Source organism: Oncorhynchus tshawytscha, linkage group LG13, assembly GCF_018296145.1.
Source record: "Oncorhynchus tshawytscha isolate Ot180627B linkage group LG13, Otsh_v2.0, whole genome shotgun sequence".
Classification (NCBI taxonomy): domain Eukaryota; kingdom Metazoa; phylum Chordata; class Actinopteri; order Salmoniformes; family Salmonidae; genus Oncorhynchus; species Oncorhynchus tshawytscha.
The window spans coordinates 78,571,078-78,598,977 of record NC_056441.1 but is presented as its reverse complement, the minus strand read 5'-3'; the positions used below and the strand labels follow the sequence as shown (position 1 = coordinate 78,598,977).

General features: G+C 41.3%; 1 protein-coding gene and 1 pseudogene across 1 annotated transcript; one reads left to right on the top strand and one right to left on the bottom strand.

Annotated features, from left to right (window-relative positions):
- Positions 1–2,903: 2,903 nt before the first annotated feature.
- On the bottom strand, positions 2,904–5,122 carry LOC112266176 (annotated as a pseudogene).
- A 15,571-nt stretch (positions 5,123–20,693) lies between these two features.
- Positions 20,694–21,758, top strand: LOC112266175 (olfactory receptor 52N5-like). Its single transcript, XM_042294959.1, has 2 exons — positions 20,694–20,975; positions 21,105–21,758. The coding sequence occupies exons 1-2, from the start codon at positions 20,694–20,696 to the stop codon at positions 21,558–21,560; spliced, it is 738 nt and encodes a 245-aa protein (XP_042150893.1). The 3' UTR covers positions 21,561–21,758.
- The last annotated feature ends 6,142 nt before the right edge of the window (positions 21,759–27,900 follow it).

Sequence of the window (27,900 nt, the reverse complement as noted above, 5' to 3'; positions counted from 1 at the left end):
TCATAGACTGATGCAGTTCATAATCAATTGAATAATTCATAATCACACTTATTAGTAATGTGTTATAGGGTTTCTTGGCTGATTGAACAATATAACACAGCACCAAGTGATTCTGTCTGGGTGACTTGGGAAATTGCAGGAATACTTTTTCACATGACATAATTTTCCACACTGAGGTCACCTTGCGATATACCAATCTATATGAAAATTGTATGCATACATTAATAATATCAAGTAAAATATAAAAGAGTAAAGCAAACCTTTATAGAGGCCACTGCCTAACATATCCAGTTTACAAAATGTGATTGAATAGTAATCTCCAAACAAGTCAAGGGAGAAAGGTATTAAACAGATGTTCTGTATGTTACTATGACAGATTATTGATACACCACATCAGTACAATAAGTTGTTTCCCCAAGACCGATTCATTTGATATTTCCCCCCAACAATTAGAGAAAGAGATATAACAATGAGCCCTGAGAGACACAGGAAACCAGAGCGTCGCTGACATTCATTAAATGTTCACTTGAACACCATCTTTTTGTTTCTCTCCACCTGTTCTGATGTCCGTTGTTTTCATCCCATATATAATTGGAGTAATAAATCAAATCAAACTTTATTTGTCACATGCGCAGAATACAAGAAGTGTAGACCTTACTGTGAAATGCTTTCTTACAAGCCCTTAACCAACAGTGCAGTTCAAGAAGAGTTAAGAAAATATTTACGAAATAAAATAAAGTGAAAAATAATAAAAAGTAAGACAATAACGTTCCAACAACGAGGCAATATACAGGGGATACTGGTACCGAGTCAGTGTGCAGGGGTACAGGTTAGAGGTCATTTGTACATGTAGGTAGGGTTGAAGTGACTATGCATAGATAATAAACAGCGAGTAGCAGCAGTTACAAAATATTGGGGGGGCAATGTAATAGTCCAGTGACCAATTGATTAATTGTTCAGCAGTCTTATGGCTTGGGGGTAGAAGCTGTTAAGGAGCCTTTTGGTCCTAGACTCGGCGCTCCGGTACCACTTACCATGCGGTAGCAGAGACAACAGTCTATGACTTGAGTCTCTGACATTTGTATGGGCTTTCCTCTGACACTGCTTATTATATAGGTCCTGGATTGCAGGAAGCTTGGCCTCAGTGATGTACTGGGCCGTACGCATTTTTTTTTTTTTAACCTTTATTTAACTAGGCAAGTCAGTTAAGAACAAATTCTTATTTTCAATGACGGCCTAGGAACAGTGGGTTAACTGCCTGTTCAGGGGCAGAACGACAGATTTGTACCTTGTCAGCTCGGGGATTTGAACATGCAACCTTTCTGTTACTAGTCCAACGCTCTAACCACTAGGCTACCCTGCATTACCCTCTGTAGCGCCTTACGGTCAGATGCTGAGCAGTTGCCATGCCAGATGGTGATGCAACCAGTCAGGATGCTCTCGGTGGTGCAGCTGTAGAACTTTTTGAGGCTCTGGGGACCCATGCCAAATCTTTTCAGTTTCCTGAGGGGGAAAAGGTTTTGTCGTGCCCTCTTCACAAATGTCTTAGTGTGTTTGGACCATGATAGATCGTTGGTGATGTGAACTCCAAGGAACTTGAAACTCTCGACCCGCTCCACTACAGCCCCATTGATGTTAACAGGGGAGTGTTCAGCCCACCTTTTCCTGTAGTCTACGATCAGCTCCTTTGTCTTGCTCACGTTGAGGGGGAGGTTGTTGTCCTGGCACCACACTGCCAGTTCTCTGACCTCCTCCCTGTAGGCTGTCTCATCGTTGTCGGTGATCAGGCCTACCACTGTTGTGTTGTCAGCAAACTTAATGATGGTGTTGGAGTTAAGTTTGGCCACGCAGTCGTGGGTGAACAGGGAGTACAGGAGGGGACTAAGTACACACCCCTGATGGGCCCCAGTGTTGAGGATCAGCATGGCAGACGTGTTGTTGCCTACCTTCATCACCTGGGGGCGGCCCATCAGGAAGTCCAGGATCCAGGTAGAGAGTGAGGTGTCTAGTCCCAGGGTCCTTAGCTTAGTGATGAGCTTCGTGGGCACTATGATATTTGACGCTGAGCCGTAGTCAATGAACAGCATTCTCACATAAGTGTTCCTTTTGTCCAGGTGGGAAAGGGCAGTGTGGAGTGCGAGATATTGCATAATCTGTGGATCTGTTAGGGCGGTATGGAAATTGATGTGGGTCTATGGTATCTGGGAGGATGCTGTTGATGTGAGCCATGACCAGTGGTAATCAATTAGGCAGGTTACCTTCGCTTCCTTGGCCACAGGGACTATGATGGTCTGATTGAAACATGTTGGTATTACAAACCCAGTCAGGGATAGGTTGAAAATGTCAGTGAAGACACTTGCCAGTTCACGCATGCTTTGAGTATACAGTACATCATGCTAATCCATCTGGCCCCACAGCTTTGTGAATGTTGACCTCTTGAAAGGTCTTGCTCACGTCGGCTACCAGTGCTGTTGTGCATGCTTCAGTGTTGCTTGCCTCGTAGCGAGCATAAAAGGCATTTAGCTCATCTGGTAGACTCACGTCACTGTGCAGCTTGCGTCTGGGTTTCCCTTTGCAGTCCGTAATAGTTTTCAAGCTCTGCCACATCCTACAAGCATCAGAGCCGGTGTAGTAGGATTCAATCTTACTCCTGTATTTGCGCTTTGCTTGTTTGATGGTTTGTCTGAGGGCATAGCGGGATTTCTTATAGGTGTCCGGATTAGTGTCGCACTCCTTGAAAGGGGCAGCTCTAGCCTTTAGCTCGATGCAGATGTTGCCTGTAATCCATAATCACATTATGTACAAAATCATTTAAAAAATAAGTTACAACCAAATCATTTTCTTAAGTTACACACAAAAAAAAACTAACAAAATAGCACAGTTTCTTACGGGCATATAAAAGGTCAGCCATCCTCTAATAACGGGCAGGAGCAGGTAGATCACCATACCACACACGTTCTGTTCATTAGGAGGTTTGTTCTGAAAGCGATATGACAGTATCACAAAGGTGGTATTATATTAAAAAAGTTAAATTGTGACCCGCTGAGCAACCCAGGTGTTTACAGCCTAGCTCTTCGTGTCAGGTTGTTGATTAATTAGGTATATTACAAGAATGTTAATATTTATTTATTTTATTTTAATTTAATTTCACCTTTATTTAACCAGGTAGGCAAGTTGAGAACGAGTTCTCATTTACATTTGCGACCTGGCCAAGATAAAGCAAAGCAGTTCGACAGGTACAACAACACAGAGTTACACATGGAGTAAAACAAACAAACATACAGTCAATAATACAGTAGAAAAATAAGTCTATATACAATGTGAGCAAATGAGGTGCAAATGGGGAGGTAAAGGCAAAAAAGGCCATGGTGGCGAAGTAAATACAATATAGCAAGTAAAAATATATATATAAAAAATATTTAAAAAACAAACACTGGAATGGTAGATTTGCAGTGGAAGAATGTGCAAAGTAGAGATAGAAATAATGGGGGTGCAAAGGAGCAAAGTAAATAAATAAATACAGTAGGGGGAGAGGTAGTTGTTTGGGCTAAATTATAGATGGGCTATGTACAGGTGCAGTAATCTGTGAGCTGCTCTGACAGCTGGTGCTTAAAGCTAGTGAGGGGGATAAGTGTTTCCAGTTCGTTCCAGTCATTGGCAGCAGAGAACTGGAAGGAGAGGGAAAAAAGGAATATAGCTGAATACCCACACTGATAATCTGCATAACCGCTGTCATAGATAAACCATAAATGTTGTTAACTGTGAAATCTTCTCCACATGAGAGGCGAAGTAGAGAGGTGTAGTCACAGTAGATATTTAGTATGTGAGCCTTGCACCTCAAACCTCTTAGGGATAGGCGGGACGCAAATGTCTCAACTGGCCAATTGCCAGGGAAAATGCAGAGCGCCAGATTCAAATAAAATGCTATAAAATTCAAACTTTCATTAAATCACACATGTAAGATACTCAATTAAAGCTACACTCGTTGTGAATCCAGCCAACGTGTCAGATTTTTAAAATGCTTTTCGGCGAAAGCAGAAGAAGCTATTAGCTGATACCCTGCACCATCTGCACCAGCAGTGAACAAAGGAGCTAGCATATTTCAACCCTGCAGGCGCTACACAAAACGCTGAAATAAAATATAAAACATGCATTACCTTTGACGAGCTTCTTTTGTTGGCACTCCAATATGTCCCATAAACATCACAATTGGTCCTTTTGTTCGATTAATTCGGTCCATATATATCCAAAATGTCCATTTATAAAGCGTGTTTGATCCAGAAAAAATTGCTTACAAAAAACGCAACGTCACTACAAAATATTTCAAAAGTTGCCAAAAAAATTTGCCAACATATTTCAAACTACTTTTGTAATACAACTTTAGGAAGCAATCTGTATTCAATACAGGAAACAAAACAAACCAGCGCTGCTTTTCACGTCTTGCGCAACTCACAAAAGTGTCCCCAGTTCCGAGTTGGCCTACTTCTTCATTGCACAAAGGAATAACCTCAACGAAATTCCAAAGACTGGTGACGTCCAGTGGAAGCGGTAGGAACTGAAAACAGGTTCCTTGGGAAAGACAATTCAGGGAACAGAGAGGGGGAAAAACAATTCTGAACTCTGGGTTTTGCCTGCTACATAAGTTCTGTTATACTCACAGACATGATTCAAACAGTTTTAGAAACTTCAGAGTGTTTTCTATCCAAAGAGTAAACAGGGTCAGTATCGTGGCCAGGTCCAGGCCCCAAGCAGCTGATAAAATGACACAGTGTAAAAGGTGTCACGATCGAGGGGTATTGCAGTGGTTTGCAAATGGCAAAAAATCTATCAATTGATATCGCTGCTAGTAGGGAAAGCACACCACCCCTGTACATGTGACAAGGAAAGGCTTGAAAAACACATGGGGTGGTGTCTGCCAACTCACTGGGTAGCATAGAGCTGATTCCTACCAAGTCGTTCAGGGGGAGACTGAATAGGATGTAAAACATGGGCTTGTGGAGCGTCCACTGTGTGATGAGCAACAGCATGATGGTGATGGTGAGATGGTGATGGTGCAGAAGACAGAGAACAGAGAGAGCAGGAGACCAATGGTGAACACAGGGTAGCTCACTGGGGTAGGCATGTCAAAACTGGCAATCTGCAGGTGGTAACTGATTCTGGCCCGCTCATCAAATACCTGTAAAGGAAGAAAAGCTAATCTTTTGTACACATTTAATGTACTATAAGGTATGTAAATCTGACTCATCACTAGCAAAAAAATATCTAAAGCTAGTTAGCTCCAGTCTAGCTTACTGTAGGGCTCGTATTAACTGTATTATCACATTGGTTATATTCAGTCACTCTAGAATTGAAATGTAATCATATTGTAGTTGATCATTTTAAACATATATTGTCTTTAACTTAACATGTACTCTGCATTAAAGCAATGTGTGTATAGGTATATGGCATGTTATTCAAATGAGTGGTGTAGCTTAGCTGAGGGTTTACCTGTCTGTTACATTTTGTCTAAAAGCAAACAATACCTTGCTATTATGATGTCAATCTTTCTAAACTAGCTTGGCTAGAGCAGAAATAATGCCCACTCAAAGAACCACTCACACTTTCTGACGTAACTCAAGACTAAGTGATAGGCTGTTGTGATGATATAATTACTGCTTATACAGTGCATTCAGAAATTATTCAGACCTGTTGACGTTTTCCACATTTTGTTACATTACAGCCGTAAATGTATTAAATAGTTTTTTTCACACTCATCAATCTACACACAATACCTCGTAATGACAAAGCAAAAAAACAGATTTTTGAAAATGTAGCAAATTTATTTTAAAAAATCTGAAACTGAGTATTCAGACCCTTTGCTAAGTACTTTGTTAAAGAACCTTTGGCAGTGATTACAGCCTCGAGTCTTCTTGGGTATGACCCGAACAGCTTGGTACACCTTTATTTGGGGATGTTGGATGGGGAGCGTCGCTGCACAGCTATTTTCAGATCTCTCTAAATATGTTCGATCAGGTTCAAGGTCCTGAGTCTGAGTCTGAGGTCCTGAGCAGGCTTTCATCAAGGATCTCTCTGTACTTTGCTCTATTCATCTTTCCTCGATCCTGACTGGTCTCCCAGTCCCTGCCACTGAAAAACCTTCCCACAGCATGATGCTGCCACCATAATGCTTCCCCGTAGGGATGGTATTGACCAGGTGGTGAGTTTCCTCCAGACGTGACACTTGGCATTCAGGCCAAAGAGTTCAATCTGGTTCCATCAGACCAGGTGAATCTTGTGTCTGAAGGTCTGAGTCCTTTACATGCCTTTCGGGCAAACTCCAAGCTGGCTGTCATGAGCCTTTTACTGATGAGTTGCTACCGTCTGGCCACTCTACCATAAAGGCCTTATTGGTGGAGTGCTGCAGAGATGGTTGTAACTCTGCAAGGTTCTCCAATCTCCATAGAGGAACTCTAGAGGTCTGTCAGAGTGACCATCAGGCTATTGGTCACCTCCTTGACCAAGGCCCTTCTCCCCCAATTGCTCAGTTTGGGCAGGCGGCCAGCTCCAGGAAGAGTCTTGGTGGTTCCAAACTTATTCCATTTAAGAATGATGGAAGCCACTGTGTCTTCAATGCTGCAGAAATGTTTTGCTATCTTTTCCCAGATCTGTGCCTTGACACAATCCTGTCTCTGAGCTTGACGGACAATTCCTTTGACCTTGTGGCTTGCTTTTTGCTCTGACATGCATTTCTTCTTCTTTATGTTTTATTGGCGAATCACAACCAACAGACAGGTGCATACACCGCCACCTACTGTACTGGAGGGTGAGACCGTTCACAACCTATCTATACGACTATATTCTCTTAACTAACCCTGAATTTCTAATAAAATACAATTCCCTACAAACCTCACTACTCCCATCACCCCCACCCAAAATACCACCCATTCCTGACCAACCTCTCTGACACTATGAAACAATCTCTTCCTTTCTACATCATTCATTTCACAAAATAATAATACATGTTAAATGGTTTCCTCTACAATACATCCATTGTACATTCCAGTATCATGTTTCCCTATCACGTTTAAAGATGAATTCAATCCCATATGTTAATGTCATCCTACACAACCTCCTCCCTTCTGTTCCCATTATATGACACTATCTCCCGTACAGATGTCCATGTACTATAAACATGTCTGCCCTTACTACTTTCATCTCATTGTCTCTGCCAGCAATCTAACCCTTTTTTCTGAATCAATGTTTTAATTTCCCCTCTACCCAACTGCACCTGTATATTATTTTTCACTGCTCTTTTTGCCATTATATCTACTGTGTAATTTCCATTCACTCCTGATTGAGCCGAAATCCAACGGAACTGAATTTCAATACCATTTCCTTGTTAACCTAACAGCTGCATCTTTATTTTTACTCATAAATCCTCACGTTCTGACTTTCCAGATCTTAAACTACATATAAGCACGGTGGCACATTTCCTATTGCCACAGATGGCCCTATAACAATATCACATTTCCTGTTGCCACAGATGGCCCTCTTACAATATCACATTTCCTGTTGCCACAGATGGCCCTATTACAATATCACATTTCCTATTGCCACAGATGGCCCTATTACAATATCACATTTCCTGTTACCCCAGATGGCCCTATTACAATATCACATTTCCTGTTACCCCAGATGGCCCTATTACATTATCACATTTCCTGTTACCCCAGATGGCCCTATCACAATATCACATTTCCTGTTACCCCAGAAGGCCCTATTACAATATCACATTTCCTGTTGCCACAAATGGCCCTATAACAATGTCACATTTCCTGTTACCCCAGATGGCCCTATTACAATGTCACATTTCCTGTTGCCACAGATGGCCCTATAACAATATCACATTTCCTGTTGTCACAGATGGCCCTATAACAATATCACATTTCCTGTTGCCACAGATGGCCCTATAACAATATCACATTTCCTATTGCCACAGATGGCCCTATAACAATATCACATTTCCTATTGCCACAGATGGCCCTATAACAATATCACATTTCCTATTGCCACAGATGGCCCTATAACAATATCACATTTCCTGTTGTCACAGATGGCCCTAGAGGCGGCCTCTCTCATCTTATTAAGTGGGAGAACTTGCACAATTGGTGGCTCACTAAATACTTTTTTGCCCCACTGTATAACATCGCCCCTATACCCTGTCCGATATCCACAAAGATGTCATCAATCATCAACATGAATAAGGTAGGACTAATAGCACTACCCTGTGGGGTTCCATTTTCCTCCTCATTCTCTTGATACTTCCCTGGCATTTCAAACACTACTATGGTGTTACAAACACCATGCTCTTCGAACTGAGCTGCAAAGTGGCTGGATAAATGTAACCTCTCACAAACTCGTAGACAGCACTATAGATGAAAGAACAGACCATCCATAATATCCAAATAATAGTTAAGCATGAGTGTATGTTTACAATGACATTGTTTACGATGGAGTTAAACAAGCATATATGTTGGGTTCTGATGGACTATGCTTGACCTAAGCTAATGAAGCATTTATAAATTATACTGTATTCTTCAAGAACCAATGGGTATAGATAATTAATTTAAAAGTTAAAAAAAGACAAGGGTTACATCTTTCAACTTAAAGCACAATCTTGAATTTTAACAGAATGATCCATTAACTTTGTTTGGTAAACTGAGAGACGGGCCAGGGGATTCAGGGACTGCCAGTCCATGATGTTGAAATGATAGTTTGATGGATAATTTGAAGCTACGATATTCTGTGCCTTGTTTACCAATACAACGCACAGATATAGTGATGAACTACCGATAGGTAGTATTATTGAACTATTCCCATTTTTTGTGTTCTTTGCAGAAACAATACACTTTTCCCCACATCTGGTCTCATTCTGACTGTAAACCATCATCATACACCAGATATGTAATTGGTTCAGACTCATACTTTCAATAGGTTGATTCGTATTTCACTTGCGTTCATTCCATATACAGTCATGGCCAAAAGTTGAGAATGACACAAATGTACATTTTCACAAAGTCTACTGCCTCAGTTTGTATGATGGCAATTTTGATAAACTCCAGAATGTTATGAAGAGTGATCAGATGAATTGCAATTAATTAATTGTACAAAAAGGTCTTCACAGGCAAGGATATTGCTGCCAGTAAGATTGCACCTAAATCAACCATTTATCGGATCATCAAGAACTTCAAGGAGAGCGATTCAATTGTTGTGAAGAAGGTTTCAGGGTGCCCAAGAAAGTCCAGCAAGCGCCAGGACCATCTCCTAAAGTTGATTCAGCTGCGGGATCGGGGCACCACCAGTACAGAGCTTGCTCAGGAATGGCAGCAGGCAGGTGTGAGTGCATCTGCATGCACAGTGAGGCGAAGATATTTGGAGGATGGCCTGGTGTCAAGAAGGGCAGCAAAGAAGCCACTTCTCTCCAGGAAAAACATCAGGGACAGACAGATATTCTGCAGAAGGTACAGGGATTGGACTGCTGAGGACTGGGGTAAAGTCATTTTCTCTGATGAATCCCCTTTCCGATTGATTGGGGCATCTGGAAAAAAGCTTGTCCGGAGAAGACACGGTGAGCGCTACCATCAGTCCTGTGTCATGCCAACAGTAAAGCATCCTGAGACCATTCATGTGTGGGGTTGCTTCTCAGCCAAGGGAGTGGGCTCACTCACAATTTTGCGTAAGAACACAGCCATGAATAAAGAATGGTATCAACGCATCCTCTGAGAGCAACTTCTCCCAACCATCCAGGAAGAGGTTGGTGATGAACAATGCCTTTTCCAGCATGATGGAGCACCTTGCCATAAGGCAAAAGCGATAACTAAGTGGCTCGGGGAAGAAAACATCGATATTTTGGGTCCATGGCCAGGAAACTCCCCAGACCTTAATCCCATTGAGAACTTGTGGTCAATCCTCAAGAGGCAGGTGGACAAACAAAAACCCACAAATTCTGACAAACTCCAAGCATTGATTATGCAAGAATGGGCTGCCATCAGTCAGGATGTGGCCCAGAAGTTAATTAACAGCATGCCAGGGTGGATTGCAGAGGTCTTGATAAAGAAGGGTCAACACATATTGACTCAAATATTGACTCTTTGCATCAACTTCATGTAATTGTCAATAAAAGCCATTGACACTTATGAAATGTTTGTAATTATACTTTAGTATTCCTAAAGACACTAAAGTAGCAAACTTTGTGGAAATTAGTATTTGTGTCATTCTCAAAACTTTTGGCCACGACTGTACAATTTAATTCAGAAGAGGAGATACTAGAAAGATGAGCATGCCTATAATCTTTTACAAATAATATTTTACAAATTTGACCCAAATAGTTTGTGTGTATGCATTGTTATGTAGGATACATGTGCCTTTAAAAAAAATGTATGTAGTTCAGTCCTTGAGCTGTTCTTGTCTATTGATGTTGTGTATTATGTCATGTTTTGTGTGGACCCCATGAAGAGTAGCTGCTGCTTTTGCAATAGCTAATGGGGATCCTAATAAAATACCAAAAGTCAGCTGAGACATTCTTGAATATTTGTTATACAATGATTTTTAAAATTGTATTTATTGATTACAATTTTTATTTCACCTTCATTAACCAAGTAGGCTAGTTGAGAACAAGTTCTCATTTGCAACTGAGACCTGGCCAAGATAAAGCAAAGCAGTTCAACATATAGAACAACATAGAATAACACATGGAATAAACAAACATACAATCAATAATACAGTAGAAAAATCTATATACAGCATGTGCAAATGAGGTAGGATAAGAGGGTAAGGAAATAAATAGGCCATGGTGGCGAAGTATTTACAATACAGCAATTAAACACTGCAATGGTAGAATGTGCAGAAGATGAATGTGCAAGAATTGATACTGGGGTGTAAAGGATCAAGATAAATAGAGTATGGGGTTGTGGTAGATTGGATGGGCTATTTACAGATGAGCTATGTTCAGGTGCAGTGATCTGTGAGCTGCTCTGATAGCTAGTGCTTAAAGCTAGTGAGGGAGGTAAGAGTTCCAGCTATAGTGATTTTTGAAGTTCTTTCCAGTCATTGGCAGCAGAGAACTGGAAGGAGAGGCGGCCAAAGGAAGAATTGGCTTTGGGGGTGAGTGCTGCTATGGTGACCAGTGAGCTGAGATAAGGGGGGGCTTTGCCTAGCAGAGACTTGTAGATGACCTGGAGCTAGTGGGTTTGGCGATGAGTATGAAGCGAGGGCCTGCCAACGAGAGCATACAGGTCGTAGTGGTGGGTAGTATATGGGAATTTGGTGACAAAACGGATGGCACTGTGACAGACTGCATCCAATTTGTTGAGTAGAGTGTTGGAGGCTATTTTGCAAATGATATCGCCGAAGCCGAGGAAAGTGAGGATGGTCAGTTTTACGAGGGTATGTTTGGCAGCATGAGTGAAGGATGCTTTGCTGTGAAATAGGAAGCCAATTCTAGATTTAATTTTGGATTGGAGATGTTTAATGTGAGTCTGGAAGGAGAGTTTACAGTCTAACCAGACACCGAGGTATTTGTAGTTGTCCACATATTCTAAGTCAGAACCGTCCAGAGTAGTGATGCTGGACGGGGGGGGCAGGTGCGGGCAGCAATCGGTTGAAGAGCATGCATTTAGTTTTACTTGCATTTAAAAGCAGTTGGAGGCCACAGAAGGAGAGTTGTATGGCATTGAAGCTCGTCTGGAGGTTAGATAACACAGTGTCCAAAGAAGGGCCTGAGGTACAGTGAGGCAAAAAAGTGACCAATTGTGCAAGTTCTCCCACTTAAAAATATGAGAGAGGCCTGTAATTTTCATCATAGGTACACTTCAACTATGACAGACAAAATGAGAAAAAAAATCCAGAAAATCACATTGTAGTATTTTTAATGAATTTATTTACAAATTATGGTGGAAAATAACTATTTGGTCACCTACAAACAAGCAAGATTTCTGGCTCTCACAGACCTGTAACATCTTCTTTAAGAGGCTCCTCACCAATAACCCACCAATTCAGTGGGTTTGTGACGCACGGCTACAAGTGCATAAAGTGAGTCTTCCATCCCCCAGGATCCTCCAGTCACGAGAGGGGTGTCCTCACACTGACCCTTCATCAACTAACAATGACCAGAGCTTGATTCAATTCAATGTTATTGGTCACATACACATATTTAGCAGATGTTATTGTGGGTGTAGCGAAATGCTAGTGTTTCTAGCTCCAATAGTACAGTAGTATCTAACACTTCACAACAATACACACGACTCTAAAAGTAATTAACTACCTCCCTGTCCAATAGGGCTCTCTCTCCTGGGTTAACCTATCCCTTTAGTCCATTCCCCAGTTCTTTTAGCCACTTTGGTAAAGAGGCCCTCTTGTCCCCATTGCAATCCCATAGGTCAGTGTCCACATATTCCCTTATCCCCTCCTAATAGATACTTAATCAATGTTTCTCTCTGTGGACGTTCTGACACAACATGAAGGAAGGAGTTATAGATATGACTAGATACCATATTCATTTTTAACATTTGATTCGATATATGTTCTGATGGACCATCAACATGTATACTCAGGCTAGAGCATGCCTGGGCTAGAGGCATGGAGAATAAAATAAGGCAACGTTATGATAGATAGATATATTTCTCCCTTCTATTGAAATGCATTGGACATTTGAGATATCATCTACATGATTTATGTCATTCAAATATGTGCAATGTCACCTAACTATAAGGCAGAGATCTAACTTGAACTTGTGGTTCCTCGGGGTAAAGTTATCAACATGCTTCGTTAGCAAGAGGTGAAGACTAATAACTGTTTCCGCATTCCCAATGGATTAATTACAACAAGATACACTCAATAATACATTATTTAATCAACTCTCTACGGGGCTCATTAATAAGTGTTTTTCACACCAAGATGAAAGTCTCTGCTAACTGATGTAATCATGGAAGTGTTATGATTAACAAAATAGCCACAATGAACTGTATTAGGCGAATAAAGGTAAACAGATTGAATACTAGCTGGGGCCTTTATAAGACGGTAAAAGTGAAAAAGAGACATCTGATGTCTTTTCTCTTTGCTTATTTGATTTGTTCTTGCCATAATATGGACTTGGTCTTTTACCAAATAGGGCCATCTTCTATATACCACCCCTACCTTGTCACACAACACAACTGATTGGCTCAAAAGCATTAAGAAGGAATGAAATTCCACAAAATTACTTTTAAAAAGGCACACTTAATTGAGGCTGGTTGGAAATACTGCCAAATTCTCTAAAATGACATTGGAGGTGTCTTATGGTAGAGAAATTAACATTCAATTCTCTGGCAACAGCTCTGGTGGACATTCCTGCAGTCAGCATGCCAATTGCACACTCCCTCAAAACTTGAGACACTTGTGGAATTGCATTGTGTGCCAAAACTGCACATTTTAGAGTGGCCTTTTATTGTCCCAGCACAAGGTACACCTGACTAATGATCATGCTGTAAAATCAGCTTCTTGATATGCCACACCTGTCAAGTGGATGGATTATCTTGGCAAAGGAGAAATGCTCACTAACAGGAATGTAAACAAATTTGCGCACAACATTGTTCCATATGCTTTTTCATTTCAGCTCATGAAACATGGGACCAACACTTTACATTGCGTTTATATTTTTGTTCAGTGTAAAACGCTATTGTTTAAAAACCCTAAAAAGCAATTGTTTACCTTTTAGATTTCTAAACACACTATCTATTTGTTCGGCTCGCAACCTAATACTCAGATCATATTTTGGCCTAAAAGGCCCAAAAGGCTCAAAAGTTTGAGCACCCCTGTTTATTGATACAAAAGTTTGGATTACGCACACATAATTTTTTTAACAGTAAATGTAGCCATACTAATTTGTTATCACATCCACTAGTGTTTTCCTCTCCATTGCATCATTCCTCTCCCTGGTGGGAATTAGAGTTTAGGGATCCTAGATAATTAGCCCTCTGTTATTAGCCTGATTTGTTAGTGCTACAGTACATAGTGATCATGGCGCTCATTAGTTCCTCTGGTCTTTGTACTATAACAGCTTGTCCAACCATGGAAAACAGACTTTTTAATGTCAGGTAACTATCACCTGACCCACTGTCAATATCAAATGTATCCACTTGCTCCACTTGGGTAATTAACAGTGAAATTATGTCATTCAAGAGGGTTGCAGATAGGTGTCATTTCACTGACAAAGGGCACCAAATTATAGGTCCAAGTCATTGTTGAAAGTATGACAGTTGGCCATAAACGTAGATATGTATACACTTCGAGTATATACTTCATCGTCTAGTTTACTGATAATTAAACAGCATGACTTGGTTATTTGTTGCATATCTACGTACCATAAAGACTGAATGCTGTAACCAATGTATCTCAGGCACATACTGGCCTAGAGTAGGGTGAAGGCCTGAATGAAACCACTTGAGGTATCAGCATAAATACAGTACAAGACTAAAAGTATGTGGACACCTGCTTGTGGTAAATCCCATTCCAAAATCATGGGCATTAATATGGAGGGCATTAATATGGAGTTGGTCCCTCGTTTGCTGCTATAACAGCCTCTACTCTTCTGGGAAGGTTTTCCAGTAGATGTTGGAACTAGAGGTCGACCGATTATGATTTTTCAACGCCGATACCGATTATTGGAGGCCCAGAAAAGCCGCTACCGATTAATCTGACGATTTTGTTTTATTTATTTGTAATAATGACAATTACAACAATACTGATTGAACACTTATTTTAACGTAATATGATACATCAATTAAATCAATTTAGCCTCAAGTAAATAATGAAACATGTTCAATTTGGTTTAAATAATGCAATAACAAAGTGTTGGTGAAGAAAGTAAAAGTGCAATATGTGTAAGAAAGCTAACGTTTCAGTTCCTTGCTCAGAACATGAGAACATATGAAAGCTGGTGGTTCCTTTTAACATGAGTCTTCAATATTCCCAGGGAAGAAGTTTAGGTTGTAGTTATTATAGGAATTATAGGACTATTTCTCTCTATACCATTTGTATTTCATTAACCTTTGACTATTGGATGTTCTTATAGACACTTTAGTATTGCCAGTGTAACAGTATAACTTCCGTCCCTCTCCTCGCTCCTCCCTGGGCTCGAACCAACAACACAACGACAACAGCCACCATCGAAGCAGCATTACCCATGCAGAGCAAGGGGAACAACTACTAGAAGGCTCAGAGCGAGTGACGTTTGAAACGCTATTAGTGTGCGCTAACTAGCTAGCCATTTCACTTCGGTTACACCAGCCTCATATCGGGAGTTGATAGGCTTGAAGTCATAAACAGCGCAATGCTTGATGCAAAATGAAGAGCTGCTGGCAAAACGCACTAAAGTGCTGTTTGAATGAATGTTTACACGCCTGCTTCTGCCTATCACTGCTCATTCAGATACTTAGATACTTGTATGCTTGTATGCTCAGTCAGATTATATGCAACACAGGACACGCTAGATAATATCTAGTAATATCATCAACCATGTGTAGTTCACTAGTGATTATGACTGATATAATCCGAATAATCGGTCGAGCTCTAGTTGGAACATTGCTGTGGGGACTTGTTTTCATTCAGCCACAAAAGCATTAGTGAGGTCGGCGCTGATGTTGGGCGATTAGGCCTGGCTCGCAGTCGGCATTCCAATTCATCCTAAAGATGTTCAATGGAATTGAGATCAGGGGTCTGTGCAGGCCAGTCCAAAAAAATTACTCCCCCTGACCCCCCAAGTAGAAGCCAACAATCTCACCCACCTTCAGACACTACTAGTCTGTTCCCTATCAGATGACAACAATTTCACCCACCTTCAGACACTACTAGTCTGTTCCCTATCAGATGACAACAATCTCACCCACCTTCAGACACTACTAGTCTGTTCCCTATCAGATGACAACAATCTCACCCACCTTCAGACACTACTAGTCTGTTCCCTATCAGATGACAACAATCTCACCCACCTTCAGACACTACTAGTCTGTTCCCTATCAGATGACAACAATCTCACCCACCTTCAGACACTACTAGTCTGTTCCCTATCAGATGACAACAATCTCACCCACCTTCAGACACTACTAGTCTGTTCCCTATCAGATGACCTTCTGACACTACTAGTCTGTTCCCTATCAGATGACCTTCTGACACTACTAGTCTGTTCCCTATCAGATGACAACAATCTCACCCACCTTCCGACACTACTAGTCTGTTCCCTATCAGATGACAACAATCTCACCCACCTTCTGACACTACTAGTCTGTTCCCTATCAGATGACCTTCTGACACTACTAGTCTGTTCCCTATCAGATGACCTTCTGACACTACTAGTCTGTTCCCTATCAGATGACAACAATCTCACCCACCTTCAGACACTACTAGTCTGTTCCCTATCAGATGACCTTCTGACACTACTAGTCTGTTCCCTATCAGATGACCTTCTGACACTACTAGTCTGTTCCCTATCAGATGACCTTCTGACACTACTAGTCTGTTCCCTATCAGATGACCTTCAGACACTACTAGTCTGTTCCCTATCAGATGACCTTCTGACACTACTAGTCTGTTCCCTATCAGATGACCTTCAGACACTACTAGTCTGTTCCCTATCAGATGACCTTCTGACACTACTAGTCTGTTCCCTATCAGATGACCTTCTGACACTACTAGTCTGTTCCCTATCAGATGACCTTCTGACACTACTAGTCTGTTCCCTATCAGATGACCTTCTGACACTACTAGTCTGTTCCCTATCAGATGACCTTCTGACACTACTAGTCTGTTCCCTATCAGATGACCTTCTGACACTACTAGTCTGTCCCCTATCAGATGACCTTCTGACACTACTAGTCTGTTCCCTATCAGATGACCTTCTGACACTACTAGTCTGTTCCCTATCAGATGACCTTCTGACACTACTAGTCTGTTCCCTATCAGATGACCTTCTGACACTACTAGTCTGTTCCCTATCAGATGACCTTCTGACACTACTAGTCTGTTCCCTATCAGATGACAACAATCTCATCCACCTTCAGACACTACTAGTCTGTTCCCTATCAGATGACCTTCTGACACTACTAGTCTGTTCCCTATCAGATGACAACAATCTCACCCACCTTCAGACACTACTAGTCTGTTCCCTATCAGATGACAACACTCTCACCCACCTTCTGAACACTACTAGTCTGTTCCCAATCAGATGACCTTCTGACACTACTAGTCTGTTCCCTATCAGATGACAACAATCACACCCACCTTCTGACACTATTAGTCTGTTCCCTATCAGATGACAACAATCTCACCCACCTTCTGACACTACTAGTCTGTTCCCTGTCAGATGACAACACTCTCACCCACCTTCTGACACTACTAGTCTGTTCCCTATCAGATGACCTTCTGACACTACTAGTCTGTTCCCTATCAGATGACAACAATCTCACCCACCTTCAGACACTACTAGTCTGTTCCCTATCAGATGACAACACTCTCACCCACCTTCTGACACTACTAGTCTGTTCCCTATCAGATGACCTTCTGACACTACTAGTCTGTTCCCTATCAGATGACCTTCTGACACTACTAGTCTGTTCCCTATCAGATGACCTTCTGACACTACTAGTCTGTTCCCTATCAGATGACCTTCTGACACTACTAGTCTGTTCCCTATCAGATGACCTTCTGACACTACTAGTCTGTTCCCTATCAGATGACCTTCTGACACTACTAGTCTGTTCCCTATCAGATGACCTTCAGACACTACTAGTATGTTCCCTATCAGATGACCTTCTGACACTACTAGTCTGTTCCCTATCAGATGACCTTCTGACACTACTAGTCTGTTCCCTATCAGATGACCTTCTGACACTACTAGTCTGTTCCCTATCAGATGACCTTCTGACACTACTAGTCTGTTCCCTATCAGATGACCTTCTGACACTACTAGTCTGTTCCCTATCAGATGACCTTCTGACACTACTAGTCTGTTCCCTATCAGATGACCTTCAGACACTACTAGTCTGTTCTCTATCAGATGACCTTCTGACACTACTAGTCTGTTCCCTATCAGATGACCTTCAGACACTACTAGTCTGTTCCCTATCAGATGACCTTCTGACACTACTAGTCTGTTCCCTATCAGATGACCAGCAGGAGAAGTATACATCGCTGCTGTGTGCTTTGAACGGTGAGTTTTCCCGTCGTTTTGAGGATTTCAAAGTGTTGGAAAATGACATGCTGTTGGTTTCCTCTCCTTTCACCTTCAATGTGGATAACGTCCCACTGAACTTATCGGTTTTCATTCTGATGCAGTGATTGGAGAACTATTCAAAACAATGTCACTGACTAGGTTCTATGCATCTTTCGACGAACAAAACTTTCCAAAGATTAGGAGTCAAGCTCACAAGATGTTTGTACTGTTTGGGTCAACCTATGTATGTGAACAGACATTTTCAGTGATGAAATATAGCAAGTCAAGGCAAAGATCATCTCTTACTGACTCTCACCTCTCAGCAATCCTGCACATAGCGATGTCAGAAACTATACCTGACTTCACTGCTCTAGTCAAAGCCCATCAGAGACTTCACTCCTCACACTGATTGAGTAGTTTAAATGTAATGTTGAGCTCTCTCTCTCTTTCCTGTGTTTTTGTGCATACCCGTTAACAAGAGTTGCTGAATGCACAGCGTACTTTTCCCTCCGTGTGGTTGATTGCATGTTGAATAATGAAAATACCTACCAAAAGGAGACATGGACGTGGCTTTATTTCTGTGCATGTTAAAAAACTAAAATAAGTATCATATCTGGATGTGATTTACAGTAGATATATCATACACATGTATAATCCTGTAATATGATTCTGGCCCGCGAAGGCAAAAATATATTCTAATGTGGCCCTCCATGGAAAATAATTGCCCAGGCCTTGTCTAGAATGTCATTGTATGCTGTAGTGTTAATATTTCCCTTCATTGGAACTAAGGGGCCAAGCCTGAACCATGAAAAACAGCCCCAGCCCCCTCCTCCAAGAAACTTTACACTGCACTACGCATTAGGGCAGGTAGCGTTCTCCTGGCATCAGCCAAACCCAGATTCATCCGTCGGACTGCCAGATGGTGAAGCAAGATTCATCACTCAAGAGAACGTGTTTCCACTGCTCCAGAGTCCAATGGCGGCAAGCTTTACACCACGGCAGGGTAGCCGTGGTTAGAGCATTGGACTAGTAACCGAAAGGTTGCAAGTTCGAATCTCCGAGCTGACAAGGTACAAATCTGTCGTTCTGCCCCTGAACAGGCAGTTAACCCACTGTTCCTAGGCTGTCATTGAAAATAAGAAATTGTTCTTAACTGACTTGCCTAGTAAAATAAAGGTAAAATGTAAAAAATTCAGCCCGACGCTTGGCACTGCGCATGGTGATCTTAGGCTTGGGTGCGGCTGTTAGGCCGTGGAAAGCCCTTTCATGAAGCTCCCAATGAACAGTTATTGTGCTGACGTTGATTACAGAGGCAGTTTTGAACCTGGTAGTGAGTGTTGCAACCGAGGACAGACAATTTTTACGCACTACACGGTTCAGCACTCAGTGGTCCCGTTCTGTGAGCTTGTGTGGCCTATCACTTTGCTGTTTCTACTTCACAATAACATCACTTACAGTTGACCGGGGCAGCTCTAGCATGGCACACATTTTAAGAACTGACGTGTTGGAAAGGTGGCATCCCATGACGGTGCCACGTTGAAAGTCACTGAGCTCATTAGTAAGACCATTCTACTGCCACTGTTTGTCTATGGAGATTGCATGGTTTGTCAGCTATGGGTGTGGCTGAAATAGCCAAATCCATCAATTTGAAAGGGTGTCCACGTATGTTATATATAGTGTATCAGGATTTGATCCTACACAGGGCACAAAAAGACCAGCTAGTCTAGATCCAAAACTGTTTGTGCTGTCTGTCCAAGTCCTATATGGAGTAATTGTCACGCCAACCAGCCATGTTGTCCTGCTTGGTGTGAAGACGGCACAAACAGATCCAGGTCCAGGCTAACAAACACCTACAGAATATCATTCAAAACCTAGTTGCCAGATGGCTTCCATTAGTGGTCACTCACACAATATTTTAAAAATTTTAAATGCATAACATGTTCCTTCTCAAGAGGAGTTGTCATGACAATCTGCCTAGCTTAAGCTCTTGAGACTATGACATGAAAATCCACATGTGACCATTTGACTTACCTCATCATTGTTGAAACTAAGGATGATAAATGATGGGGGAGTGTTGTAGATAAAAAGGATGTAGCCGATACCTGTGGCAGGATTCGTACCCTCTTCAGCAAGGTACAAGCGTGGCTTTGGAGGACTGCCTGTATACAGGTTTTCCTCTTGACTGACTACAGCTGTTAATGCTGCGGCATTCTTATTCACTCTGTCAAATTTGTTTATATGGAGTATTCAAAATTCCTAGCAGCAGATTTTAAAAAAGAGGATACAAACAGCATGTGTAGTATATCTTCATTTAAAACTTGTATTTACAATTATAACAAATTATAATTTTTATTTATATTTCTGTCCTTTTTTTTCAGGTTTGCCCTTCATTGCTAACAGGATGGATGACAACATGTCATTACCAAGCCATATCCTTCACATCCAGGGTTTTCAATTGCCACAGACATTCATGTATCCAATTTTTTTCTCCTTGCTGTTTGTCTATCTCGCCCTCCTTGTGTCTAACATTGGAGTCCTGGTCGCCATTATCACAGAGAGAAGCTTGCACCAACCAATGTACATCCTCTTCTGTAACCTGTCTGTAAATGATCTGATTGGCAACACTGTCTTGTTGCCTCGCCTCATGGCTGACATTGTTTCAACTGAGAGGTTTATCACGTACAGCCAATGTGTTGCTCAGGCCTTTTTCAGTCACACGTTTGGATCAGCCTCACATATGATACTGATCATTATGGCCTTTGACAGGTATGTGGCCATTTGTTACCCATTAAGGTACACGTCCATAATGACAAACAAAACTTTAGTTATGTTGTCTGTGTCTGCTTGGGGGGCTTCCCTTGTGTTAGTGTCTGTCCTACTGGGTCTCACCATAAGGCTTTCCCGCTGCAGTTCAATCATTCAGAATGCTTATTGTGACAATGCATCATTGTTCAAGCTATCCTGTGAGAACGTTTCAATCAACAACATCTATGGACTCTTTTTCACTGTGCTGCTCTTTACTTCATCAATGGGAAGCATCGCTGTCACTTATTTCAGGATTGCTGTGATTTGCTGGACCAAGAAGAGCAAAGAGCTGAACAACAGAGCATTTCAGACCTGTGCAAGCCACCTGGTACTGTATCTCATTATGCTGTGGAGTGGGTTTCTAACCATCATACTGCATCGCTTTCCAGACTATCCATATTTGAGAAAACTGGCTTACATTCTATTTCATGTCGTCCCTGCTAATTTGAATCCAATTATCTACGGCTTGCAAACAAAGTCATTGAAGCAGAAAATTATACAAATACTCAGCCGGAAAGTTACACACTCTTAATACAGATATTTGTTTTGCACTTTGTAAATAATATTGACAGGCTTGTTGATTATTCTGGTATCCCTAAAACCCTAAAACAAAATGGATTAGAATTCAGCACATACCATTCTTAAAAGTGATGTTTAAGGTACATTTCAAAAATGTTCTACTCCATATTCATAATCTTCAGCACCACCCCAACATCAACATTTGTTAACATGACACCTTTCTATGTTTTGTAGATAAGATAAGTGTTTCCAATGACATCATCTAGTGTGTTTCGTGATTTTAACCAATTATGTGCAGGCAATGAGCAGGCAATGTTCGGGATTAAATTGCAATATTTCCCTTTAAAGGTTATGTCTTGCCATTTACACATTTTGATGTTGGAGATTATGAATATGAAATAGAAGAATTGTGAAATCACCCTTTAAAGGTGATGTTCTGTAAGATATTAGGAAGTATGAATGAGGGAACTGTAAAGGTGATGATGAGCACACATTGTTTAACAGGCTTTCCTGTCTGTGCCTAGTCATTACCTGACTGCCAGTCAAAATTGTATCTCTATAGAGACCTCTAGTGTCTGTTAGCTGAAAATTCAGAGGGACGTCTGAGATGCTCAATTCCAAGATTGAAGGTCTGCAATACTGCTGGTTTTCAGGTGAATTGAGAGATTGTCCTTGATGGCCAGAGATTTCACTCACCTGTAGCTGATTCAATCTACAGAGTCAACCTGAAACTGATTCACTCTATAGAGTCAACCTGTAACTGATTCACTCTATAGAGTCAACCTGTACCTGATTCACTCGAAAAGAGTCAACCTGTAACTAATTCACTCTATAGAGCGAACCCGTAACTAATTCACTCTATTGTCAACCTGTACCTGATTATGGTGCCCCAGGTCTGAATGAAAAACAGCCTGGAATTGAGACAGTAAAGAGATATACACTGAGTGTTCCAACATTTATACTGGCACAGACTGATCAGGTGAATCCAGGTGAAACTATGATCCCTTATTAATGTCACCACTTGTTAAAAAATCTCTCTAGGGTATGTGGGACGCTAGCGTCCCATCTGGCCAACATCCAGTGAGATCGCAGAGCGCCAAATTCAAATACAGAAATACTCATTATAAAAATTCAGGAAACAAAACATATTTTACATAGGTTTAAAGATTAACTTCTTGTGAATCCAACCACGGTGTCAGATTTAAAAAATGTTTTACGGCGTAAGCATACCTTACGATTATTTGAGAACATAGCCCAGCAGACAAATCATTACAAACAGTAGCCAGCCAAGTAGAAGAGTTACACAAGTCAGAAATAGAGATAAAATTAATCCCTTAGCTTTGATGATCTTCATATGGTGGCACTCAGAAGACATTCATTGACTCAATAAATGTTCCTTTTGTTCGATAAAGTCTCTTTATATCCAAAAACCTCCATTTTGTTCACGCGTTTTCTTCAGTAATCCACAGGTTCAAACGCAGTCAAAACAGGCAGACAAAAAAATCAAAATTGTATCCGTAATGTTAATAGAAACATGTCAAACTATGTTTATATTCAATCCTCAGGTTGTTTTTAGCCTAAATTATCTAGAATATTTCAACCGGACAATAATGTAGTCAATATAAAAGGTAAACAAGAAATGCACTCTCTCGGGATTGCGCATGAAAAAGCTCTGCGACACGGTAGTGTCCACTCATGCAGACTGGTCTTACTCCCTCATTTATAAGAATACAAGCCTGCAACAATTTCTAAAGACTGTTGACATCTAGTGGAAGGCATAGGAATTGAGTCCTAAGTCAATGGATACTGGCATTGAATAGAAAACTACAAAACAAAAACACTTCCTGAATTGATTTTTCTCAGGTTTTCGCCTACCAAATCAGTTTTGTTATACTCACAGACACTATTTTAACAGTTTTGGAAACTTCAGAGTGTTTTCTATCCAAATCGACCAGTTATATGCATATCATTCCTTGTGGGCCCAAGTACCAGGTGGTTACATTTGGGCATGCTTTTCATCCCAAATTCTGAATGATGCCCCCTACCCTAGAGAGGTTAAATCCAATTCAATCAGTGTAGATGAAGGGGAGGAGACAGGTTAAAGAAGGATTTTTAAGCCTTGAGACAATTTAGACATGGATTGTGTATGTGTGCCATTCAGAGGATGAATGGGAAAGACAAAAGATTTAAGTACCAGGGTATGGTAGTAGGTGCCAGGCACACCAATTTAAGTGTTTCAAGAATTGCAACGCTGCTGGGTTTTTCACACTCAACAGTTTCCTGTGTGTATCAAGAACGGTCAACCACCCAATGGACAGCCAGCCAACTTGACACAACTGTGGGAAGCATTGGAGTCAACATGGGCCTGCATCCTTGTGGAATTTTGACACCTTGTAGAGTACATGCCCCGATAGTGGGGTGGGGGATGGGGGGGTCACTGTAAATAAATACTTTTTCGTATAAACTGATATTAAAGAAGCAAGGTATTCACAGCTCGGGAGCCTGAATGTGAACTCAAATGTGCATAACCGGTCTAAGCATGGGCAACACTGGCAAAAGCATTATACTGTCATAGAAATATGTGCTATTTTGGACATTTTAACTGGCATCTGGCAGAAATGTGCTCTTTTTTTAAATCACAATATTTTATGAAAAAGTAGACATTTAAATGATTTGAAACATAATAAACAATAAGCATCAACTTGTTATGACATTATTGCTATTCTCTATATACGTTTCTAGAAATGTATATACCATAGGCAAAATATAGTGTATTTTATTACATTCATTTTATTTAGTCAATGCAATAAGATAGGATAGACTAATTGTTACCAGAAAACATTTGTCCTCTTTGCTGGCAAAGGAGACAGATAATATTGAATAAAATATTTCACAATTTCTTATAGATATCATTGTATCAGATATCATCATCGGATAAAGCACTAAATAAACTTCAGTTAGTGCTAAATACAGCTGCTAGAAAATGTGATTATATTATTCCAGTGCTAGCCTCCCTACACTGGCTTCCTGTCAAGGCAAGGGCTGATTTCAAGGTTTTACTGCTAACCTACAAAGCATTACATGGGCTTGCTCCTACCTATCTCTCTGATTTGGTCCTGCAATACATACCTACACGTACGCTACGGTCACAAGACACAGGCCTCCTAATTGTCCCTAGAATTTCTAAGCAAACAGCTGGAGGCAGGGCTTTCTCCTATAGAGCTCAATTTTTATGGAATGGTCTGCCTACCCATGTGAGAGACGCAGACTCGTCTCAACCTTTAAGTCTTTATTGAAGACTCATCTCTTCAGTAGGTCCTATGATTGAGTGTAGTCTGGCCCAGGAGTGTGAAGGTGAATGGAAAGGCTCTGGAGCAACGAACCACCCTTGCTGTCTCCGCCTGGCCGGTTCCCCTCTCTCCACTGGGATTCTCTGCCTCTAACCCTATTACAGGGGCTGAGTCACTGGCTTACTGGTGCTCTTTCATGCCGTCCCTAGGAGGGGTGCATCACTTGAGTGGGTTGAGTCACTGACGTGATCTTCCTGTCTGGGTTGATGCCCCCCCTTGGGTTGTGGGCTATACTCGGCCTTGTCTAAGGATGGTAAGTTGGTGGTTGAAGATATCTCTCTAGTGGTGTGGGGGCTGTGCTTTGCAAAGTGGGTGGGGTTATATCCTTCCTGTTTGGCCCTGTCCGGGGGTTATCATCGGATGGGGCCACAGTGCCTCCTGACCCCTCCTGTCTCAACCTCTAGTATTTATGCTGCAGTAGTTTATGTGTCAGGGGGCTAGGGTCAGTTTGTTATATCTGGAGTACTTCTCCTGTCTTATCCGGTGTCCTGTGTGAATTTAAGTATGTTCTCTCTAATTCTCTCTTTCTCTCTTTCTTTCTCTCTCTCGGAGGACCTGAGCCGTAGGACCATGCCTCAGGACTACCTGGCATGATGACTCCTTGCTGTCCCCAGTCCACCTGGCCGTGCTGCTGCTCCAGTTTCAACTGTTCTGCCTGCGGCTATGGAATCCTGACCTGTTCATCGGACGTGCTACCTGTCCCAGACCTATTATTTGACCATGCTGGTCATTTATGAACATTTGAACATCTTGGCCATGTTCTGTTATAATCTCCACCCGGCACAGCCAGAAGAGGACTGGCCACCCCACATAGCCTGGTTCCTCTTTAGGTTTAGTCCTAGGTTTTGGCCTTTCTAGGGAGTTTTTCCTAGCCAACATGCTTCAACACCTGCATTGCTTGCTGTTTGGGGTTTTAGGCTGGGTTTCTGTACAGCACTTTGAGATATCAGCTGATGTATGAAGGGTTATATAAATACATTTGATTTGATTTGATTGTGACTTTGGCTGTGGCTAATTGAAATGACCATTGAACAGCAGGAAAAATCCCAGATTGCCTTCAACTGATCCAAGGCCTTTTCCCTCTGAAACAGTTCCTACAGTCCTTCTGGTGCTCCCTCTCCCAGGAGCAGAGCCAGGCAATTGATATTCATGACTGTCTGTTAAACAATAACATCACAAGAGGAACACACAGTGAGCTCCAAAAGTATTGGGACAGTGACAAGTGTTTTGCTGTTTTGGATCTGTACTCCAGCACTTTGAATTTGAAATGATACAATGACTGTGATGTTAAAGTGCAGACCACCAGCTTTAATTTAAGCGTGTTTTCATCCATATTGGGTGAACCGTTTTGAAATTACAGCACTTTTTGTACATAGCTCCCACATTTTAGGGGGCCAAAAGTGCTGGGTATAATTAACTTATGTGTATTAAAGTAGTCAAACATTTACAGTGGTACTTGTTCCAATATTTATAGTATGCAATGACTACATCAAGCTTGTGACTCTACAATTATTTTTTAAATAAGAATATAATATTTTTCCAAACACTTTGACATTAATGTGGATGCTACTGTACCAGGATTATGGATCATCCCGAATGAATCATGAATAATGATGAGTGAGAAAGATGCACAAATATCAAATATGCACAAGTATACAGAAGATGGCCCTATTTGGTAAAACACCAAGTCCATATTATGGAAAGAACAGCTCAAATAAGCAAAGAGAACGACAGTCCATCATTACTTTAAGACATGAAGGTCAGTCGATAAGGAATATTTCAAGCACTTTGAAAGTTTATTCAAGTGCAGGAGCTAAATCCATCAAGCACTACGATGAAACTGGCTCTCATGAGGACCGCCACAGGAATGGAAGACCCAGAGTTTCCCGGCTGGAGAGGATAAATTCTTTAGAGTTACCAGCCTCAGAAATTGTAACCCAAATAAATGCTTCACAGAATTCAAGTAACAGACACATCTCAACATCAACATTAGTGTTCAGAGGAGACTGTGTGAATCAGGCCTTCATGGTCGAATTGCTGCAAAGAAACCACTACCAATAACAATAAGACACGTGCTTGGGCCAAGAAACACGAGCATTGGACATTAGACTGGTGCAAATTTGTCGTTCGGTCTGGAGTCCAAATTTGTGATTTTTGGTTCCAACTGCTGTTGTCTTTGTGAGATGCGGTGTGGGTGAACGGATGATCTCCACTGTGTATTTCCTAATGTAAAGCGTGTATTTCCCAATGTAAAGCATTAGAATTCAAGGCACACTTAACCAGCATGGCTACGTCAGCATTATGCAGCGATACACCATCCATCTGGCTTGGGCTTAGTGGGACAATCATTTGTTTTTCAACAGGACAATGACCCAACACACCTCCATGCTGTGTGAGGGCTATTTGACCAAGAAGGAGAGTGATGGAGTGCTGCATCAGATGACCTGGCCTCCACAATCCCCCGACCTCAACCAAATTGATATGGTTTGGGAGGAGTCAGACCGCAGAGTGAAGGAAAAGCAGCCAACAAGTGCTCAGTATATGTGGCAACTCCTTCAAAAGGAGTTTGAAAAACATTCCGGGTGAAGCTGGTTGAGAGAATGCCAAGAGTTTGCAAACCTGTAATCAAGGCAAAGGGTGGCTATTTGAAGAATCTCAGAAATATTTTTTGTTTAAGACTTTTTTGATTACTACATACATGATTCCATATGTGTTATTTCATAGTTTTGATGTCTTCACTATTATTTTACAATGTAGAATATAGTAAAAATAAAGACAAAGCTTGAATGAGTAATTGTTCTAAAGCTTTTGACTGGTAGTGTACATTTTCCCCGACACCCAAAAGTACTCATTACATTTTGAATGCTTAGCAGGACAGGAAAATGGTCCAATTCACACACTTATCAAGAGAACATCCCTGGTCATCCCTACTGCCTCACATCTGTCAGACTCACTAAACACACATGCTTCATTTGTAAAGTATGTTTGTGTTTTTAGACTTTG